Genomic DNA, 20588 nt, shown 5'->3' on the forward strand with positions numbered 1-20588 from the left:
TGTTGCAATGGACGAGAGTACAGGGGGCTATGCTACACAAGTGGAAGGAGTTTGATTCAACCTGGGGATTCGGGGAAGGCTTCCACTTGGCTTCCCCAAGAGGGGATATCTCAGTGGAAGGTTTCAGAAAGACAAGACGTTTTACTCCTGTTATTACCTATCTGTTTACAAAGAGTATAGCCCAGATGGCGAGCTCCATTCAGTAGCAGCTTGAGAACAGTGTCCCGGGTTGCAGGGTCCCCCCGAGAGAGCTGTAGTAACACATTTGCTGCATCTTCCAGACCTTCTTCAGAACAAGAGTGTGACGTCAACACCTGGGAAAAAGAAAAGAGAAGGGGTGAGCCTCAACTTAAGAATTAAAACTTTATCTACTCCCATTTACCTTTTCTCCCCCAGTCTTGGGAATTCAGAAGAGCCTGGACTCACCTCCACAGAGAGCTGTAGCTGGTTTTCCGTGAGGCCAGAGGATACCATCTTAAAGTCTGCACTGCTGCTGCCCCCATCACCCACTTTTGCTGGAGATTTGCTGGCCTTAGTAGTTGTAGAAGCTTTGAGGAAACAGATGAAACACTGTAAGCCTCTAAAACGCACAGGCCAGAACCAAGAAATCACTAAATCATCCAGGGCTTCAATACGGGAAAGTAGTGAAAATGAAAAGCCACCCACCAAAGCCAAATCCCAATGACTCAGTTTGTCAAGGAGTCTCAGGACTGTACCTTCTAAAGTGATAATCCCAAACATTTCTCAACTGTTTCCCTACCATTGAGCCCCTTCCTCAAAATCTTCAAATAATTCTTACTAGTCTGCTGTAGGGCTCATTCCCTTTATTTCCTAGGACAGCTTGGCTAGTCTACCCTGATTCACATGGTGTCCTGCCTGTTCTTGAACTCTGTCCTGAGAACTGGCTCCTTCAACCAGGATGGAAAGGTTGGGAGTTCTTTGAAAATAGGGACTTTCTCTCTCTATCCTCCTTTTGGTGCTTAGCCTAGGGAATCCACATTTAGTGAATGCCTGCTGGTCTTTACGAGTGTCTGTGTGGGTGGATGGATGGGTGTGGGGAGGAAAAGGATGGAGAGAGTGAATTGGGACTGATGAGGTCAAGAATGAACGCCTCTGGCTCTCACAAACACAAACCAAGCTGACTGCTATCATTTAGGGAGTAATACCTGGATGGGGGAGTGAGGGGTGAGGTGGGTGTACACACCCCAGGCTTCCAGCCTACATCCACACTTACTTGAAACAGTAGTGGTAGCAGTCGTGGGGGTAGTCACCGTGGTCGAAGCAGCTACGGCAATGGTGGATATAGCCGTGGCAACAACCAGAGCTGGAGCAGAAGTGACAGGGGTGGTTGCAGCAGGGGGAGTGGGCGTGCTGGAGGCGGCAGTGGTAGTGGTGGTAGATGTGGTTGAGGTGGCAACAGTGGTGGAGGAAGCACTGCTGCCAGAATTAGCCTGTGCTTCCGATACTTTGTTTTCTGGGAGAGCAATTGAGATGAGAGAAAGGAGTCTGAGGAGTTTCTCAGTTAAGAGAGAGCTCCGGCGGATGACTGGGTGTGACAACATGTTCATGAGCTGCCCCAGGGGAGAGGCCTCGAGGCTGTATGGGGAGGTTTCCCCCTCACCACCAGCGCTCACTGGCACTGACTTCACGGAGTTCTTGCCTTTCCGGCTGACATTCATGTTGTCCAGTTTTACCAATAAATCCCAGAAGTCTGTGCAAATGCCACTGCTGGTGGACTGTGAAGAGCATGGGCTGCAGGCCTGCTTACTGCCCCTCTCCCGATCGCTCTCACAGTTTGTTTCTTTGGTCCGCTGCTGTGTAAAGTGGCTGGGAAATACCTGCCGGCAAGAGAAGGACATGCTTGATCTAGGGGGTGCACAGAGAAAATATGTCTTCTTGACAAGGAAAGACAACTGGTTCCTAGACTCTCTACTCCTTTGGATAGCTTTGGCAACATGGGAGAGATGTCATACAGGAGTTTTATCTAACTGATGGTGAAGTGGCCCAAAGAAACAAACAAGGGCTTTGAAGGGAGATGATTAGCTAACTTCTGAGCGTCAGTCTCTGTATTTATGAAATGGGGAGCACACCTATGCTGCATTGAAAAATTGTTGAGATAGAAGGAGATAATGTATTTCTGCACAGTGCCTGGCACAAGGCAGGCCCTCAACAAATGGCATCAATGATTATTAAAAAGAAAACTGAACTAAGTTCTAGGTCCAGCTCCATCACTTACTAGCCATGTGACAAAGCCACTAAAAATTTCTGTACCCCAGCTTCTTCATGTGTAAAATGGGAATCATACAGATTACTGAAAGTTGTTTTGATAACGAAATGATATAATGCACAAAAATTGCAAAAAGTAAAAAGAACCCCACAAAATTATTCACTTGACAACTCTCAGAAACAATACAGGCCTCAGCACTAACGGTGAAGAAAGACCTACTTGCTCTCTCAGAGTTCAGATTTCATCTAGGCTGTGATTGCCATCCCTCTTCCATCCCCAAGAGTTGGTTGGGTTCAAGCTCACCTTGGCCAACTGAATGAGTGTGTCCAGAACATGTCTGCAGACAACAGGAGCAGCCTGGGGGTGGATGTGGACAGTGGAGCCACTGCTTGCATGCTTCTCGGTATGTTTGCGACCCCCTGAACGTTGAATCTGGAATATATTAGTCCTGCAGCCTAGGGCTGCGTCCATAGATACTGAGAGCCAGGAAAGCTGGTTGGAGCTCTTAGACTCCATCTTGTGTAGGAGGTCCAGGGGCCGGTGTTCGTGGCTGCCTGATCCACAGCTCTTGCTTGACTTTTTGCCCTTCTCCTCACTTGAGGAGAGCTTGGGTGTTTCAATGCACAGCTCACTCTCACTGCTACGCTGCAAAATGGACAACAGGCTGCGGATGACCCAGTGGCGAGTCTGGGCATGGTAGCAGAGATTTCTCAGTACTCGGTGTAGACGGCTTGTATTAAGCTTTGGCTCATCCACGAAAAGTAGGACCAGGAGACAGGATAGGGCTTCGTGGTCCAGGAGGAGTCGTCCTCGGAGGCGGAGGAGAGTGTCTACATTACTGCCAGAAGGCCTGGAACAGAGCATAGTTTCTGGGTAACACGTAGCTAGAATGCTGGGATTAGGTATAAGGCCTGGGGAAGGGGGATGAGCTGCATACCTCCAAGGAGGCATAAGAAGGAGAAGTGCCTAAGTCTAAGGGCTCTTAATAATAAGAGCTGCCCTCTTGTGTGCCCACTGGGTACCAAGCACTCTACAATGTCTATACCAGCTGGTACGGGGCTGCTGATAAGACTAAAGAATTGCCCATTTTTGAGGTGATGAACAAGAGGCTCAAATAGGTTAAGTGACTTGCCTTACATCACATGATATCTGTATCATCAATTGGTAAAATTAGATTGTACTTGAAGTCTTAAAAATAATGTTTATTTCTGCCTTCTCTAGACTACTAGGGGGTTGCCTGCCTGCCTCATAGAGACTGATCACTCCCTTTACATTTTGGCATGTTGGGTACAGTCTGCTTCAGCCTGGGTAGTAATGAACTCCTCTTCTTCTGTGGCCTAGATATTACAATCTCTAGGCAAATGGCTTTCCTTATACCACAATCTGCTGCCAGCCTGCCTTACTTTGTGATTATGGTTTACAATAGCTACACCAACCCCAAAGTGTGGCTTTCTGAAGGTGAGTCCAAAGATTTGGCTCCCCACTCATTCAAGGCATCAGCTGGAGAGTTCACTGAGTCCCTCTACCTGTAAATTAAGGATGTTGGACTGGCAGTATATGGGAGAGATGATATGGCAAGGTGAAAAAAGACAAAGGTACCTGTTATGGCTGCTGCTACCCCCCATTTGAAAGGTGCCGCCCCTCTGCACAGCAAGGCGAGTGTACTGAACTCCACGGTTGCCACTGAGGCGACTGGTAAAAGCTAGAAGAAAAGAAATAGGAAACTGAAACTAGGGAGGCGGGTGGTATGCCAGGTCCGGGTAACACAAAGGGCAACAACAGAGCCTTGTGTATACAAATTCAAACATTTCAGAGCCCTCCCACTTGCCTCCCTCTGTACCCGGGCTTCGGAGAATGGCAGAGAGTGCAGAGGTGCTACTGTGGCCAAAGAGCCGCTCATGCATGAGTTGTCGCTGCCGGGCTTCTTGTTCTCGCCTCAGGGCTTGAGCCTCAGCTGCAATGTCAGGTGGCATCACAGCCAACACGCTATCCTCCATGTCCTCTAGGACACTACGGCGCAGGTCTGAGGGTAGGGTCTGGATGAAGGTCACAGGGTCCATGGGAGTGTCTGAGCTAGCATTCTGTGCCAGTTCCCGTCGCTGTTGCTCAGCTCTTTGCTGTGCCAGCACCTACAGAGCAGAAGATGTCAATGGGGCACACCCACAACCAGGCATCCTGGTCCCACCAGCTCCCTGCTCACATACTTCCTCTTGGATAGCTGGAGGCAGGGCGGCCAAGAACTCAGGGCTCACTTCAGTCACACCAGGATTCCCCACCACTGCAGGAGCTGAGTTATTTGCTGAAGGGGCAGTCCGAGTTGGTGGACGAATGCCCAGCTGGTTCTGTAGGACTTCCCGGCGAATGTCATCAGGCAGAGCAGCCAGGAAAGAGGGGTCCACACCTTCGGGTAGACTGATACCTGAGGGGAGGTGCAAGACGTGAAGGAACTCGCACCTCTACCGATGCTTAAGATGCACTTGAGTAAAGAAACTCAGGGCCTTGCTTGTGGGAAATGAGCTTTGTTTGTCCTCACTGCACACAAAAGACAGGACACACAGAAGGCCCACTCACCTTCCCTAGGCTCAGAATAGCACTTGTTATATGCCAGATTCTGTGTGTACACTGTCACTTAATCTTTATAAAGACCCTACAATGTAACTATTATTACTGCCTCATTATCAATGAGAATCAGAGAAGTTAAGTGATGCCCCCAGGTTCTGAAGGTAGGTCGCTGCAGAGGGAGGAACCTGAGCTAAGATCTGTTTGACTCCAAAGCCTGGGCTCATCCTATCATGCAGCATTAACACACCCTTACCACTAAGTCCTCCTCCCATGTGTATGCCGCCTTCCAAATGGAACCGTTTGGTGGGCATTTCCATGCCAAAGGCTACAAGAAGCCTAAACAACCCCTGGGTGGCCTGAGCACACATGGAGCTCACCTGCAAGGGGATCTTCTTCTTCACTGCTTGTTGAAGGCAGTGGCTCTTCTAGGATTCCCCGGGAATCTGCTCCAGAAATGGCCACAGCAGAATCTCTGGTGGAAGAACTCTCAGAGGATGCAGGGGGAGAGCTGAAGAAAATAAATTTCAGGTTGTTTTTTGTATTAATGCTTTCCTATTTAGAAAACACTCCTACAATATCCCTTTCTTATAGAAGCTATGTTGACCTCCCTAGTGCACCAAGCGTATGCAGTAGCTAACAACTCTACATGTGGCTTGAAAGACCCGCCATCACATCCTGCCCTCTTCTTGCTCTGTACACAATACTTACCTGTCCTCAGGGGGTGGGGCAGGTTCCCCTGACCCATCACCCCTGCCTTGCACTTCTGTGACAACTGGTGGGGCATCCCCAGGAGTGGAACTGCCTACTGTGGGCTGCTCAGAACTGCCAGCTGCTGAGGTGTCACCCACAGCTTCCTCTAGGGTACAGGAAGCCAGGCTACTGGTGTCCATGGGAGAGCCTTCCAGTTGACTGCTGACAGCTGTCAGTGCATCAGAATCTTCAGCTCTCTCTGGGGAAAGAGAGGCTAGGAGGAAGTCACATGGAGAGGTTAGATCTCTGCCTAGAAGAGGGGGCTGAATTAAGATGCAGCCAGATTAAGGGAGCCTGTCACTTTCAGATTCCCTGCAGGCAACATTTATACATGCGTGTTGGTACTGTTTATCTAAATAAACAATGTTCCTTGAAGGAAAAAACTCCTACACCTTAAGACTTTTCCAGAGCACATCATAGGCGGCATGGTATACAGCAGGAATAGTAATTAGGTTTCAATTCATCCTGTTGGAACACTGCTGAGAAGAATTTTGAGGCCCCATTTCAAACCAGTGGGAAACAGTGCCATGATATAAATGGTGTCTGCCAGGATGGGAGAGCTATATGTGTGTGGGGTCAGATGCTTGCCATCCCTGAAGGATGCTGAAGCAGAGCAAGCTTTAAAATCACCCAGATCTGGATTTTAATCTCAGCTCAACCACTTACTGAGTGATCTTGGGCTAATATTTCATGTGAGTTTCAGTTTATTCATGGAGATAACACTGCCTACTTTAGAGGGTTGTTTCTGCATGCTCTTCTGACTGAGCCACCCAGGTGTCCCAGGAGGGTTTTCTGATTACCTCAATAAACTGCTGGCATCATCACTTGTATCATTAGACACTCAGATATATTATCACTTGAAGACACAGAGAAGAAACCTCAACTTTAGGAAAGCTAATGTGCAAGGTGAGAACATACTCTTTGAGAATTTGAGCTTCTATTATTTCTCTAAGAAAAGTAAAGAGAAACTACAAAGATGTCCATTCTCCACCCCTATACCCTCCTGCCCCCCCCCCACCCCGCCAAAACCTTGAAATTCTACTCACTTATAGTGGGAGCTGGGGACAACTCCATCTGAGTCGTTTCTGCTTCTCCACTTGGCCTTGTGGGACCTAGTTCCTCTGGCTCTACCGGCATCAATAGCTGTGTAGAGCTTGCCCCTTCACCAGCTGGGGATTGCAGCTCTTGAGGAATGTCTCCCAAGGCTGGTGGGGGTGGGAGTGTTTGTTGTTGTGAGGGCTGCAGAGCGACAAGGGTCTCCTTGGACTCAGATGTTGCTGCATCGGTTGAAGATGGGGTTGTTGGGTAGCTGTCAGGCATAGGAGTCCCATCTTTCTCGGAAAGAATGACAATGGGGGTGTTAAGGGGCAATCAGCCAAGAACCCAGGGAACCACTTAATCAGCACAAGTGGCCTGACAAGTACCCTGCCCACCCCCGGGGCTATGACCGGTCCTAGGAACAGCTTGTGGCTGGTCTGGTATACCCAGGATGAGGGCTAAGGCACAGTGCTATCTTAGTCTCAAGAACTGGAGATCTGAATCTTTGTAGATCCTAAGAATTAAATCTTTCTGTGTCCTGGGCGGAAGGGGAAAGAGTTCAAGTCACTTTATAATGATATTTGCCTCACCCTAAATATCACCTATTCCCTTCCACCTCCCTTTTTCCCCCCCCCCCGGTCCTGATTATCCAAGGAATATCTACAACTCTGATGGAGGCAACAGTGCCAAGACTAAGTATGAATATGCCACACACCAGGGAAAGTAGTAAGTTGTATAGTTATCTTCTAATTGGGGCCTAAAATCCCTACCCCACAACAATACAACTTACTACCTCACCTCGGCATGAGCAGAATCCTCTAGCAAGGGCAGCAGGCAAAAGGCCATTTTTCCTGATGACAGACCCTTTCAAAGACCTTACTTTCATTAAAGGGACCAGGACACCTACCACCCACTTTCACTGCTTTAAAAAAAAATACAGTAGTCTTTAGTATAATCATTTTGCAACCCAAATGCCAAAGGAGACAGAACGTATAGGAAAGCAGAGGAAAATTCTGAGGAGATGGGGTGGGGGAGACATAATACCACACGGACCAGTTACTAGAATCATGAAACAGCTACTGACATTAAGATTAGAAGGAGGAATACGAAACGTACAGCAGTAATACCATTTAACCCACAGAGCTACCTTCCCCAAAAGCAGATTGCTCAAGATAATATCTGCATTAGACTTTTAGATTCCAGACCCACAAAGTTTATACAAAAAGGAAAAAATAAAAAGAGACTAACATAGGATTACCAACTTTTAGTTTAGCCAAATAAAAAAGAATCCTGTCAATATCACTTAATAAAAATATTTTGATACCAAAGACCTAGAAAGGACATAATTTCTTTAAATCAAATAAATTTAGCTTTCTGAAAAACTCATTAATCCCTCTTTAGTTTTTTTTTTAATAAAGCTTCCTTACTTTTTAAATTAAAAAAAATTTTTTTAAATGTTTATTTTTGAGACAGAGACAGAAAGCGAGCAGGGAAGGGGCAGAGAGAGAGAGAGAGAGAGAGAGAGAGAGAGAGAAAGAATTGGAAGCTGGCTCCAGGCTCTGAGCTGTCAGCACAGAGCCTGATGTATGGCTTGAACTCGTGAACTGCAAGATCATGACCTGAGCCAAAGTCAGACGCTTAACTGACTGAGCCACCTAGGCACCCCTAAATTTTTTTTTAATGTTTATTTTTGAGAGAGAGAAAGAGAGAGCATGAGTTAGGGGAGGATCAAAGAGAGAGGGAGACAGAATCCGAAGCACGCTCCAGGCTATCAGTACAGAGCCCAACACAGGGCTCGAACCCACAGACCATGAGATCACGACCTGAGCAGAAGTTGGACACTTAACCGACTGAGGTGCCCCGATCCCTCTTTACTTTGTTCATTTCCACTAAGGACTGGCATTTGGGACTACCGCCATCAGGTATTCTCATGAAGTACCACACCATGGTGGTCACCAAAGGGGGCAGGACACATGGCCTTGCTATACATGCCAGAATGCAGCACAGCAAGATCAGAATGAGAACCTGAACAGAGCACGTCGGAGGGGAAGTGTACCGCCGTGGGAAAGACAGTAGACTGTATAGTTATCTCCAAGATGGGGTATGACCCTAAAACTATACAATCTACTACCTCATCCCACAGAGCACCAGTGTTCATTCATCTTCAGCCCACCTGGGCCAGCTACTTGGGTCAGGAAAAAGAGCCAACCAATTAGCAAGAAGGTAAAAAGGCGGGTAGAGTTACCTGAGAGGTTCTGTTCGGTGGAGTCACTGGTCTTAGATGCAGTACACTGGAAAGAGAAGAGACAGACCCATGTGGGACTTTGCAAGCACATTAAGATAGGGGTCAACTATAATAGCCACCAGTTCCAACATAAGCCACCTAGGAGTTCAGTGACCTGGATGAAGATGAGCACTTTAGTGAGCAAATGTATCTCCAATTTCTCTAATACATACTTGTGTTCAAAGATGGCTTGGGGACAGGGGGGGACTTCCAGAGGGCTGACTGAAGAGTGAGCTGGGCTTGGCATAGGACATGACCTAAACACAATTGTGAGGCCAGCAAGAATTTCTTAAAGTTTCACCTCTCTTTATTTCCCTTCCTTGGGCTCATTTTGTCTACTCCAGCTTCTTAAATCATATACCAGGCTTACTGATTTTCTATCCCTTTTCACATGTTTGAAACAATGTTATTGTTTATATCAAGCAAAACTTCCATACAAAGTTATTTGTTAGATCAAACTGATCTAACTGATCAAACAAATACCTTAACTGCTGAATGGGACATAATAGTCTTTCAACTCAAGTCTTTTAATTTCTTTGTATTTCTGTTAGCTTTTACTTCATATATTTTAAAGCTAATATTGTTTAAAGTCCCCAAAACTTCTAAACCAGTAGCTTCTTTCTAAATCAAAATGAAAAATCAAGCCTTAGAAATGACATGTGGTTATGGGGCTCAGGGAAGGAACATTTCCTGATCTGAAGCTGAAACCTAAGCCTAACTTATTTAAATGATGGAATGGGGCCATCTTGGTAAGGTTGCCCCCACACTTGTTAAGTCAATCCTCAGAGAGTGAAGTGGAATTGAACCCCCAAGAGCATGGGCATAATCAAATTCATTCTTCTAATCTAGCTGCAGTCAGTGAAGGAAGAGATTACACAGTGTGACTGGTAAGTCAGGAGCCACTCTGGTTCTTTCTCCAGTTTTCCCCAGTGAGAGACAATGGAGAAATAATTTTCCCTCTGGGTTTGAATTCTTTTTCCTAAAAAACATGTGAACGTATGGTGAATTTGGAATGAATCATTTCTCAAGTTCAATGTGAACATCCCAGGATTCTTCAATGACTGGTGCTATGTGTATGCCAAAACCACATGAAAGTAAAGGTAGACATAGCCAAAGATGAATCTTCCCAGCCCTTGCAAATCACCTGTGCACTCTGATCTCTGTTCTCCTTATCTTCTTTGCCTTTGTCAGTTATCTTTGTTTCTTCCTCAGCCAACTGTTTCCTCCGTTTCTCCCGCCTTTCTTCCAGCTCCTCATCCCTCAGGAATTCCAGGTGATTGACAATGGGCACTTTAACAACTGGATCACAGAAACAAAGATCAGAGGTTGCTCAGGGGAGGTGAGGAAGGAAGCCAAGAGGCAGAGCTTGTGGCCAGAGAATGAGGGCAACATTCTCCCATGCACTCATCCTAGCTGTGGAAGGCTCACTACTGCTCAGATAACCAAGCTACCACATACCTGAAACACAGTCATGCATGCTCTCAGCATCAAGAACTTTGCATTCCTCTGTCCAGCGGGTTAGGGCTGTGGGGATGCTGGACAGGGTCCCTGTGAGGGAACAAAAGAGAATGAGATTCCTGGCCTGGTCACATGTCATCTGATGCAAAAATTGCCGTATTTTTCTAACAAGACCCAATGTCTTATCACAAGGTTTGGCACATCACAGGTATCCAGAGATAGTAAAAGTTTTGACCTTGGCTAAATTATCAAGTGGTTCTGCCCCTATAATATGTGGTTTCTCTAGGCAGGGCAGATAATGTTCTCCTTTCCCTCAGCAGGGAAAAAGTAGAAGGCGAAAAACTCTATGTATCCTCCCTTTTCACCAAACTTGCCTGCTTGACTGGTAGCTGTGCTCTGGTCATGGAAAAAGTCATCCAGCAGCTCATCATCAGATCTGGCAATAATGTGGACATCATCGTTGCCCACCAGGAGGCGGGCTCGGCCTCGGCTTTGTAGGGGAAGGCTGCTGCTCAGCTGAAGGATGTCAGCAGCAGCAGAAGGACCAAGCAACCTGTAGGGTGATGGTGGAGTGCCATGGTCACTGTAATCCATAGGGGTCTTGCAACTGTTGTTGTGATCCTTTCTGTAACCTCTAGGAAATGCTTAATGCTATTATAGACTTGATCATACTTAAGCATAAATCTTTTTTTTTTAAAGTCTTATTTATTTAGGTAAATCTCCACACCCAATGCGGGGCTCTAACTCAAGACCCTGAGATCAAGAGTCAAATGCTCCTCCGCCTGAGCCAGCCAGGTGCCCCACTAAGCATAAATCTTAGTTATCTTTCTAACCATTCCATCTGTCTGTGAACTTTATTTGGGTTGAGGTCACATATTATTCCATAGTTCCTTGTACAGTGAGTGTCACTGGTAACTCCAGGAATTGTGTTAGGGTATAATATCTCTCTTGTATACCCACTGTTGCCTGTACATGGATTATTATGTCCTTTCTTCTCACTACACTCTAAGCCTGAAGGCAGAAATCCCATCATGTCTATATTTAAAGTGTAAAGTGCTTGGCATATGAAATGATTCACTGACTGTTGAATGTATACATAGGACACTGAAGCAAAAAGATACAATCTGGTATTCTCCAGAAGGCTGCATATATAACCCAAAAAGAAATGGGACAAATGTAACTCACCTCTGGAGTATAAGAGGAGGGTTGGGCTGGCGATTCCCAGGGTAATGAACATGAATGGTGTGGCCTGTATTGGCTGTCAGCTGCCTTAGGGTTCTCTGACTGCGCCCGATGCCCTGGGTGAGACGTGTTGTGGAGGAGCCACTGCCCAGCGTCAGAGAACTGTGGTCTGCATGGCGTACCATCAGTGGGTGAGTGGTAGGGATATTTCCTGGGGATGGGGGGATGTCTGCTGCAAGGACAATATGTAAAGGGGTCAGTGTCAAAAAGAAATTTCTTCCAAGGTTGTTCAACCAGAGCCATGTCTCCTGGGCCTTACTTCCTCACACGGAAACCTGAGCTTTGTCCTTTCTCCCTCATTCCCACGCCTCATGTATAATCACTGACACTACCATAGCTTATGCCACCATCTCTTACCTAGATATTGCAACAGTCTCCTAACTAGTACCTTCTCCCAATCCATTTTCCACACGACAGCCACAGTGATGCTTTTAGACCCCTCAGAAACATGCTACTCCTCCATCTTGAAGACTCCAATCCTCTCCCCCTTCTTTACTTGCTCTTTTGTTTTTGGCCCAGATGTCACTTGCTCAGATTCTACAGATTGGCTTAATAACCCTTTACTCTGGGCTTTCTTACCATACTACAGTGTAATGCCTGCTTACTTATGATTCCTAATAGACCATAAGCTCCTTTGAGGGAAAGGGACCGTTTTATTTTTCACTGCTGTATTCTTAGTACCTAGAAAATAGTAGGCATCCTCATTTGTTCAATTTGATTTACTAAATGAAGGGAGGCTCAACGTAAGGAAGACTGACAGAAATCACAAAAATGAAAAAAAAAATCACAGAATAGAAGGCACCTTGAAAATTATGTAATACAACCCATTTTCAAAAAAAAAACTTTTCATTTACAGGTGACAAACTGAGGCTCAAAGAGGTAAAAGACTACTTGGCCAAGACAACAGACCAGCACAGTTCAGTATTTTCTGCTATATCATGCTTGTGATTTGGGGTCAAGACCTGCCTTCTCAAGACAGCTTGATTTTAAGAACTAGATGCTAAAAGCGAACTTTGACGTTGATAGAGGAGAAGGAAAGAGATTCACTCTCTCCTCCGAAAAGATGCGTCCTTGATGAACAGAGTGAATGTGCTCAAATCTACTCCCCAATGCCAAGCTCAAAGGTGTTCATTCAAACTCTCAAGATCCAGTGTTACAGACATAAGAATTGATTGCCCTGTCACTGTAGTGTGCACATGGGTGCGTGACGCAGTCAGCCTTGGTCTCACTTAAAAAAAAAAAAAATTCAAGCAAATCATCAAGTTGTCCAGGCTCTAAAATGGTTGCCTGTTTACTGAGGTGGAGAGAACAAAAAGCAGCCTCTCACAATTCTTTCTTCTAAGTATACATTTATTGAGAGAGATGGATTCAGATATCCCTTGCCCCAGGAAGTCAGCATAGGAAAAGAAGTGCTGTCTGTATCAGATTGATAGCTGCTCTGGTTCACTGCTTGGTTTACCCTAGAGAAGGGTATAAGAATCAAGAGATAAAACCCAGCTGAGCCCCTGTATCTTACTAGCACTGGAGAACATGTTGTCAAACTCAATGATGAGATCATCCTCCCGGTCAAAGCGCTCAAATCGGACCAAGGGAGAAGCGTTCATATCAGGGTAATCCTCATCCAATTCCATTTCAGAGCCATCGTCGTCATCGTCTTCATCTCCCTCTTCACCTTCATCATCCTCCTTAAGGGGAAAATAGGAGATGGAGAATTGCTGGAGGTAAGGGTTTTCTGAAGTCTGATGTCATGGCCACATTTGCACATGAGGGAGGGAGGCGCTGAGGCTAGCAACCCAGACTGTTGGTTTTCTCCAGCTCTGTGTTCCCATGGAAGAGGTTGTCTGAACCAACCCAAACACAGTCCCCCCTCACCTGATCATCTTCCTCATCTTCCTCCTCCTCCTCCTCTTCATCCTGACTATCATCCTCATCCTCGTTACTGCCACTGCTGTCCTCTTCCTGAGTGTGCTCCTCCTCATCCTCAGGGTCCAGGATATTCATGGAATCTAAAACAAAGGGAGCACATTGGAGGACTATACTGAGCAGCTAGCAAACAGGCTACTGTGGCAGGCCGGCAGATTGAGTGGGAAGGCGATGGGGTATCTGACTCTAGGAGAGGAAGAACCAGATCTGGGGTGATGTACAGACTTAGTGAGCCAGCCCTGATTTCCTGAGAGTGCCAATCAATGCATCAACACGCTGAGCAGGGTGGCTGAATGTGGAGGCTGGCTATAGGGTGGTGCTTCAGGAGCCATGGTCTAGGACTTGGCCAAGTCTGCTGGTGCCCCCTTGCCTTTCCAGCTCTACTTTGCTATTAACTGCATCCTGTTGGTAAGAGGGAATCTGGAGCGATGATAGCAGGTGGGTGAGAAGAAAGCGAACCAAGTAAGAAGTAACAAACTTTTGGGTAAGCAGTAGTAACATGTTATTTGAAAAACTGGCTGAGGATAAAGTGGATGATATATGTCAGCGCATGCAGACAGATGCTTCCTTATTCTGCACATGTGGGCAGCTGCCTCCAGGAAAACCCTAGTGTAGTGTCTGTCAGACGTGCAGGGCAAGAAGGGAGGCCTTTCTGGCCTCGGCACTCTCACCTTCTCGGTTGGCCTGCAAGGTGGAAGCTTGGCTGAGGTTGGAAGGAGCTTCATCCATCAGCACGTCCTCTTGTGATTCATCCTCTCCACTTCTGCTCACTGAAGGTTACAGAGCAGAGCCTTCACTGAACAACAGAGGACTTCCCTTTCCAGATTGGGTGCGTCTAAAGTAGCTATGTACACCCAGCAGATATCCACTTTTTTTTTTTTTTGGATGAGGGAGAAGACCTAGGTTCTCTGCTGTCGACTAGCTAGGTGAGCTTGGCCAGTCACTTTACCTGTCTGAGTCTCAGTTTCCTCATCTGTAAAATGGGATGATCACATCTGCTCTGCCAATCCCACTAATTGTGAAACCACAGAGGATAATGGGTGTGAAAAGTCTTGTCAAACTTAAGAATACATGTCTACTTCCGTTTATCCTTTGATTTCCTTCATCAATAAAATAAAAACAAGTAACACATAGACCCTTGGAGCCAGGTGACAGTAGGGTACCTTTGCCGTTTTCCGTTTGAGTTGTAAAAACGGGCCACCCTTAGGGAATGATCACACTTTTTACACTACTGAGACTCAGAGGCAGAAAGCCCCTGGATTTTGCTAAAGAACTGCAAGGAAAGCACTTTCTCACCCTACAGGCTCTACAGCCTCCTCTAGGATTCCATGAATAAAAAACACTCTTGATGTGCCTGATGTATCATTTATACCGATGGCCACCCCCTCCACCTCCCCCACATAGGCAACACTTCAGATCCACCACAGGTCTGTAGATGGTTTGTGAATTTCTCATCTGTAAGATCGTCAACATCAAGACAAGCAGCAATCTAGGCTGGCTATGAGCCCTTAGGCAGAGCTGAGCAAGCAGATGATGAAAAAAAGGGTCCTCCCAAGAGAGACTGAGACAAAGGAAAAGGCTATACTCAGTTCTGGGGCTCTCACCTATAATTGTACTGTTCCCAGATCCGCCATCCCTTTCAAGCAACTCATCTATCAGGTCCTCCAGCTCATTCTCAACCTGGAGAGAAATAGAACATATATATGGATGCACACAAGTCTATCATTGCGCTAGCACGGAAACCCTAAAAAAAGCCAGCAAGGGAGTACTTATTTCCAGGATAACGTGTGACAGAGAATGTTGCATAAACACCACACATTTGGTGCTAAGAGCACAGAAGCTACCATGTGCTGTCAATCCACACTCAGACTGTCCTTCAAATGGGTTCATCCCAGTTATCTCAGACCAGGCGAGTCTTTATACTATCCAGAAATACATGCAGATCTCCTCAGAGCTAGCAGCTTAGGACTGTACGCCCCATTTCTTACAACTGCTACCAGCTCCAAAAATTACAATGCTTTCTTTAGGGTCTTTAGAAAATAGCTGTTTGAATGCTCCAGTGAGACCTGGTGCTATAGGCACAACAGTGATGTTAAGGAGTTTCCATTAATGACCAGCACCAAATAAATCAAAGACCTTGGGCCCAAAGGGGTCAGGCCAGTTTTCTACATCCACATTTCACCTGTGCCTAAGTCTGGGATTCCTGCTGGGATCCATTCCATTTCATAGTACATGGATGGCATCCTGGCCTTATCCCCACCTCTCATTTAATACAATTCAAACACATTTACTGAACATCAACTAAGCATATCATCTGTGCTCCTGTGCAAAGTAGACAGCACTGAGGCAAGGATCTAAGGTACTCACCCACCCACACCACTTGGGGATTTTGTTTAGCGCCGCAAAAGGGGTATGCTGGGTGATCTGCCTCCCTACCTGCATCTCTTGTGAACTGAGCACCTCAGGCTGCCCAGCAATCACCACTGAGTCGGTTTCAGCCTCCCCATCCATGATATCCCCATCTGCCACCTCTGTCTGAGTGACATCATGATCCTCCTCCTGCACTTCTGCTTCCCCAGGCTCGCCTGAAACAATCAACCAACCAGCAAAATAATCAAAGGGTGCCTATATGCAGGGCACCACGAGGCAAGCATGGAAGACAATAAGGTCCCTTCCCTGGGCAAGTTTACAAGTTCTCAGAGAAAAAATGAATGGGTGACAAAGGAAAAGACAAGGCTACGTGTGAGGATAGCCAAATAAGGCTGCAATTTTAAGGAATTCTTTGTGGGGCAGATTCCCACGCCACTATGACAGATCTCTAGAAGGCCAGCAATTTCCCAGGGAAACAATACCAAGCCAAAAGAGTTGCGATGCCATGCCCATAAAGTAACTATGCCCACCCAGTCTGCTCTCCAGTCCATTGGCTCTGATTCCCTACCTGGGTCCTGCTGGTTGCTATTGGAGTCCTGAGCAGCTCCTTGGGCATCCTGCTCAGACTTGCTCTTGCTAGAAGCACTCTTGCTGCCAAAAAGGCTACTAGGCTGGTTCACAATCCGGGAAAGTGTTTCCAAAGGCTTCAAAGCAGCATTGACTGTGTTGGCCATGTTTGGACTGAGGTAAAGATACAGAGATGGACTTAGCACAGAAACCTGCACTAAAAAGAACCAAGGCTCATCAGAGTAACAACTGATTCCAGGGGATGGGGCATGGACGGTACAAGGTGAGCCTGGAACATCTTGTTGTGCCAGAAGGCTTTAAAAAATTGATGGGGTCATTACCACAGGCCAAATCTGAGAATAAAAAATAATGACGGTAGTGGATTATACCATATTAAATATAAAAAGAAACTGCAGCCATAGGGATACAAACATAAGCAGAAGGAAATCTTCATTATAAAAAAATGCCTGCTAATAAATAGGAATGAGAAAATCAGAAATCCTCACTTTTCGAACAGCAATGTAAGCAATCCAGGCAGGGATCACCAATAAATGCTAACCTACTGAGTTAAAAATCTTCAGGGCATAAGATATTCATATAATCTTCATACGAACTCAAAGTATCACCCATAAAACATTTATTAAGTACAAAAGGGAAAGCTAATGTTTATGTGATCAAACTTAGCATCACCAATAATGGGACAAATTAGCATTATGTGTCTCCTGATATGATGCACCAAGGGCAAATATCACCCATGTAGTATTCATGCCAGAAGTTTAACCTGAACCTAGCCATGAGGAAGCAATTAGACAAATCCAGGTTATGGAATATTCTATGAGACATTTGGCGCCTTCCAGATTCTTCAAAATAGTCAACTGTCAAAAAAACAAGATACACATGACATCAGATGCAATTAGTGATGCTCACTGGATGCTGGATTAAAACGCTCTCTCCCAAGCTATAAAGACATACTTGGAATAACTGGGGATATTGGAATATGAACTACATGTTGAATCCTATTGTATCAATGGTAAAATTTCTTAGATGTGATGATATTCTAGCCATGTATAGGAATGTTTATTCTTAGGAGACACATGCTAAAGTATTCAGAGGTTAAGCATTATGTTGTCTGCAATGAACTTCAAATGATTCTGCTCCTAAAAGGGGGAAGGAGAGGAGGAACTAAAGCAAATAGGACAGAATGATAACCACTGGTTAATCTACATGAAACATATGGTGCTCATTACACTGTGAGTCTAAAATTTTTAAATGTTTTTAAAAAATTAATGAGCTTGTATCAAGAGGACAAAAATCAACTTGAAGAGGTCCCATGGGCCAAAGGTGCAATGGAAAAGAATAATGACTGCAGAGATCCAAATAATTCAATCACTGGCTTAAAAAAAAAAATCAATAAAAATAGAAAAACCAGAGAAAAGTTGCATTTGAGGTGGTGATTAAATCTATTTTGACTTTACTCTAAAAATTAGTGACTTAAGAAAAAAAATAAAAAAAGTTTTTATCCTGCCTCTTAAGTAGGAACTGTATTTCAGGGTAACCAGACTCTCCCCCCTTGAACTGGGGCTGTCACAGAAAAATGCCAGCTAATAATGTCGAAGGAATGACAGAAATTAGAAAACAGTCATTGATAATCTCCCAAAAAACTGACACAGGAAAGGATTATCAGTTGGTGTTAAGATCATTAATTAGGTATACAGCTGATAGGAAACCAGACATTTATATAGCACCAAAACAGTAATATAGGCTACTTTCTAATACGAAGGGGGGAAATTTAACAGTACTCTACTCTAGAGTAAGTCAATTTTATCATGATTATTAATGACAGTTCAAAGAGATGTGTCTCCCCATGATGGAATATGAGATACACATCATTTATGATATATCCTAACCAGTAATTTCAAATTGCTCCATTAAGCCTCTAGCTCTAATTAGAAGTTAACAGAAAACAGGGAGTAAAGGAACAAGTTAAATGACACTGCAAGGAACCAAATGGACCAAATCTAGAAGGCAAAACATTCAGCATGACAGCAGGCCTGGTCACCTTAACAAGTTAGTGTCATTAGCAGAAATAAAATGAAAATTAAAAAATTAATTAAGATTCTGTGTTAGAATAACAGATTCAGAGGATATAGCCAGATGTAATGCAAGGTCTGTAACTAGATTCTGGTTCAGACAAAAATTTCTGAATATGGATTTGGGTGTTACATATGATGAAAATTTACTTACAAAAGCAAGGTAGAGATTTATAACTGGAAAAACAAAAAACCCTAATCCAACCTAGGTTATACAACAGCATATATGATATCATTTTAGTAAAAAATACATTTTGTATGTATATGAAAAAACCACTGAAGAATGTAGTAAAGTAACAGTGATATCTGGTGGTAGAAACCCAGTATCTACTTTTGCTTCTGCATTTTTCATGATATACATATAATCTTATAATAAAAGGTTACTTTTAATTAAGATGGGGGAATCTTGGGGAAAAAATTACTGATACAGTCCAACTCTTGAGTTTGAAGCAAATGAGAAAACTAAGGTCTAAAGAAAGGCAAGTGCCTTGCTTAAAAACCACAATACTAAGAACTCAGGTTCCCACCTATACCCAAACTTTTCCTATCACACCAGTGGCTCACTACTGATTCTGGTGAGGATACATGAAACACAAGCAAATGAAGAAATAAAAGCAGCATGATTAAAGGGAGGGCAAAAGCCTGCAGCTGGAGTTCAGGAATAATTTTACCTGGACAGGTCCAGGCTATGAGGCACTCTTGCCAGGTCGTTAACCAGTCCTTTCTTCAGGAAGAGTCGAATAATGTTGTTCATGCCATTGTGCTGGGTCTTGGCTGTGGCACTGCTGTAGAAGCTGGACGTTGAGGGGCAGGACTCCATGATAGTACTGATGATACACATCACTGCTTGAAGCCTGGGAGAGAAGTTTGACACCTCTATCATATGAATACTGCCCATTCTTAGGAGTCTTAAACTAACCGGCCTCAGATAACCCTCCTGGTGCCCTGTGTTTCCTTCTGGAAGTAACATTTAAATAGGTGAGAGCTCACTCCCTGAGTGGTAGCATTCTTAACTTTCTTTACACATAATTTAAAAAATGAGACTGAATAATCTGCTCAATTTCTTGAAGACATCAGAACTATAATGACAACATCCCTTTGTTCTAAGCTGTTTACCCTCCTCAAATGTAATCAGTTCTCTAGGTATTTTGAGGCACTAGAACTATTTGAGAGGACCAGAGAATATACAGTGCCAGTGTGACCAGAACTCTTGTTCAAGTGCTAGGAATCCCACGGGCCAAGAATGGAGTAAGGAGATGCTACTGATTATCAGCACTAGGTCAGGCATGGGTTTTACCTGGCATGTTTCTCTGTACTCTCAGCCATAGCCAGTGCCCGTCCCAGAGCTGCTTTTACTTCATTCACAAGGGCTACTTGGGCATCTGTGCCACTCCCTGCAGCAGCTAGGCTTGCGAGGAATAGGCGGGCCAGGGCAGGTGTGTCCTTGTCTTCTGCATTCTGGGTATGTGGGAGGAGGTGGTCCAGAACAAAGGCTAGCACACTGCAGTCCTGAAAAATTATTAATTATGACATTTACTCACAAGCATAATTATGCCATATTGTTTGCACATCAACAAGGTACACATACACAAAGTTGATCCTTCAAGTCACCCAGTCAGTGATTATCAGGTCCACTTTATAGATGAGAAAACCAAGGGTGCGAAGTACAAACTAAGTGAGCAAATCCAGATTTTATGCTTTTAAACTCCACTCATTTCTCACTAGTTTACACATTTTCATTTACAGGTCACTTGATATTTCTCAAAACATTTTTATGTGTGGTATTTAAAAGAACTGTTCACAGTAAACCTACAGAACAGTTAAGGGCAAGTTCAGTATTTTCCCATTCTGACAGATGGGTAATATGAGGCCAAAGAAACAGGGCCTGTGCAAAGAACTTAACCAATGGCAAGGATTCAAATCTTGTTCATAATTAAGTGCTATAATGCCTTCACGTATTCAATTAAGTTGTAATGTTTACGGATACCTATAATGTGCTAAGGACCCTAGGCTAAAAATAGGCATTTAAAAGAGAAACAGCACAGCCACAGATATGGATATGCAAAAATATTTAATG

General features: G+C 44.7%; 1 protein-coding gene across 12 annotated transcripts in view; it reads right to left on the bottom strand.

Annotated features, from left to right (window-relative positions):
• HUWE1 (HECT, UBA and WWE domain containing E3 ubiquitin protein ligase 1) overlaps nucleotides 1-20588 on the bottom strand; it is a 168964-nt gene that overhangs the window by 10966 nt on the left and 137410 nt on the right. For 8 of the 12 annotated variants that reach the window (XM_081793318.1, XM_081793326.1, XM_081793328.1 and 5 more), the window contains 23 exons: nucleotides 19809-20020; nucleotides 19183-19365; nucleotides 16423-16595; nucleotides 15921-16069; nucleotides 15089-15164; nucleotides 14156-14254; nucleotides 13434-13567; nucleotides 13078-13246; nucleotides 11505-11733; nucleotides 10694-10872; nucleotides 10320-10409; nucleotides 10006-10160; nucleotides 8823-8868; nucleotides 6586-6870; nucleotides 5498-5753; nucleotides 5167-5297; nucleotides 4432-4646; nucleotides 4068-4356; nucleotides 3827-3929; nucleotides 2531-3077; nucleotides 1235-1838; nucleotides 427-548; nucleotides 158-314 (listed from right to left, as the gene is read on the bottom strand). In XM_081793318.1, coding sequence (XP_081649444.1) covers nucleotides 158-314; nucleotides 427-548; nucleotides 1235-1838; nucleotides 2531-3077; nucleotides 3827-3929; nucleotides 4068-4356; nucleotides 4432-4646; nucleotides 5167-5297; nucleotides 5498-5753; nucleotides 6586-6870; nucleotides 8823-8868; nucleotides 10006-10160; nucleotides 10320-10409; nucleotides 10694-10872; nucleotides 11505-11733; nucleotides 13078-13246; nucleotides 13434-13567; nucleotides 14156-14254; nucleotides 15089-15164; nucleotides 15921-16069; nucleotides 16423-16595; nucleotides 19183-19365; nucleotides 19809-20020 — 4603 coding nt within the window. The remainder of the gene's footprint in view (nucleotides 1-157; nucleotides 315-426; nucleotides 549-1234; nucleotides 1839-2530; nucleotides 3078-3826; nucleotides 3930-4067; nucleotides 4357-4431; nucleotides 4647-5166; nucleotides 5298-5497; nucleotides 5754-6585; nucleotides 6871-8822; nucleotides 8869-10005; nucleotides 10161-10319; nucleotides 10410-10693; nucleotides 10873-11504; nucleotides 11734-13077; nucleotides 13247-13433; nucleotides 13568-14155; nucleotides 14255-15088; nucleotides 15165-15920; nucleotides 16070-16422; nucleotides 16596-19182; nucleotides 19366-19808; nucleotides 20021-20588) is intronic. The other 4 variants (XM_081793327.1, XM_081793329.1, XM_081793321.1 and 1 more) reach the window with 3 other exon arrangements.

The sequence above is a fragment of the Panthera onca genome, chromosome X (assembly GCF_046562875.1).
Source record: "Panthera onca isolate mPanOnc1 chromosome X, mPanOnc1 haplotype 2, whole genome shotgun sequence".
Taxonomy (NCBI): domain Eukaryota; kingdom Metazoa; phylum Chordata; class Mammalia; order Carnivora; family Felidae; genus Panthera; species Panthera onca.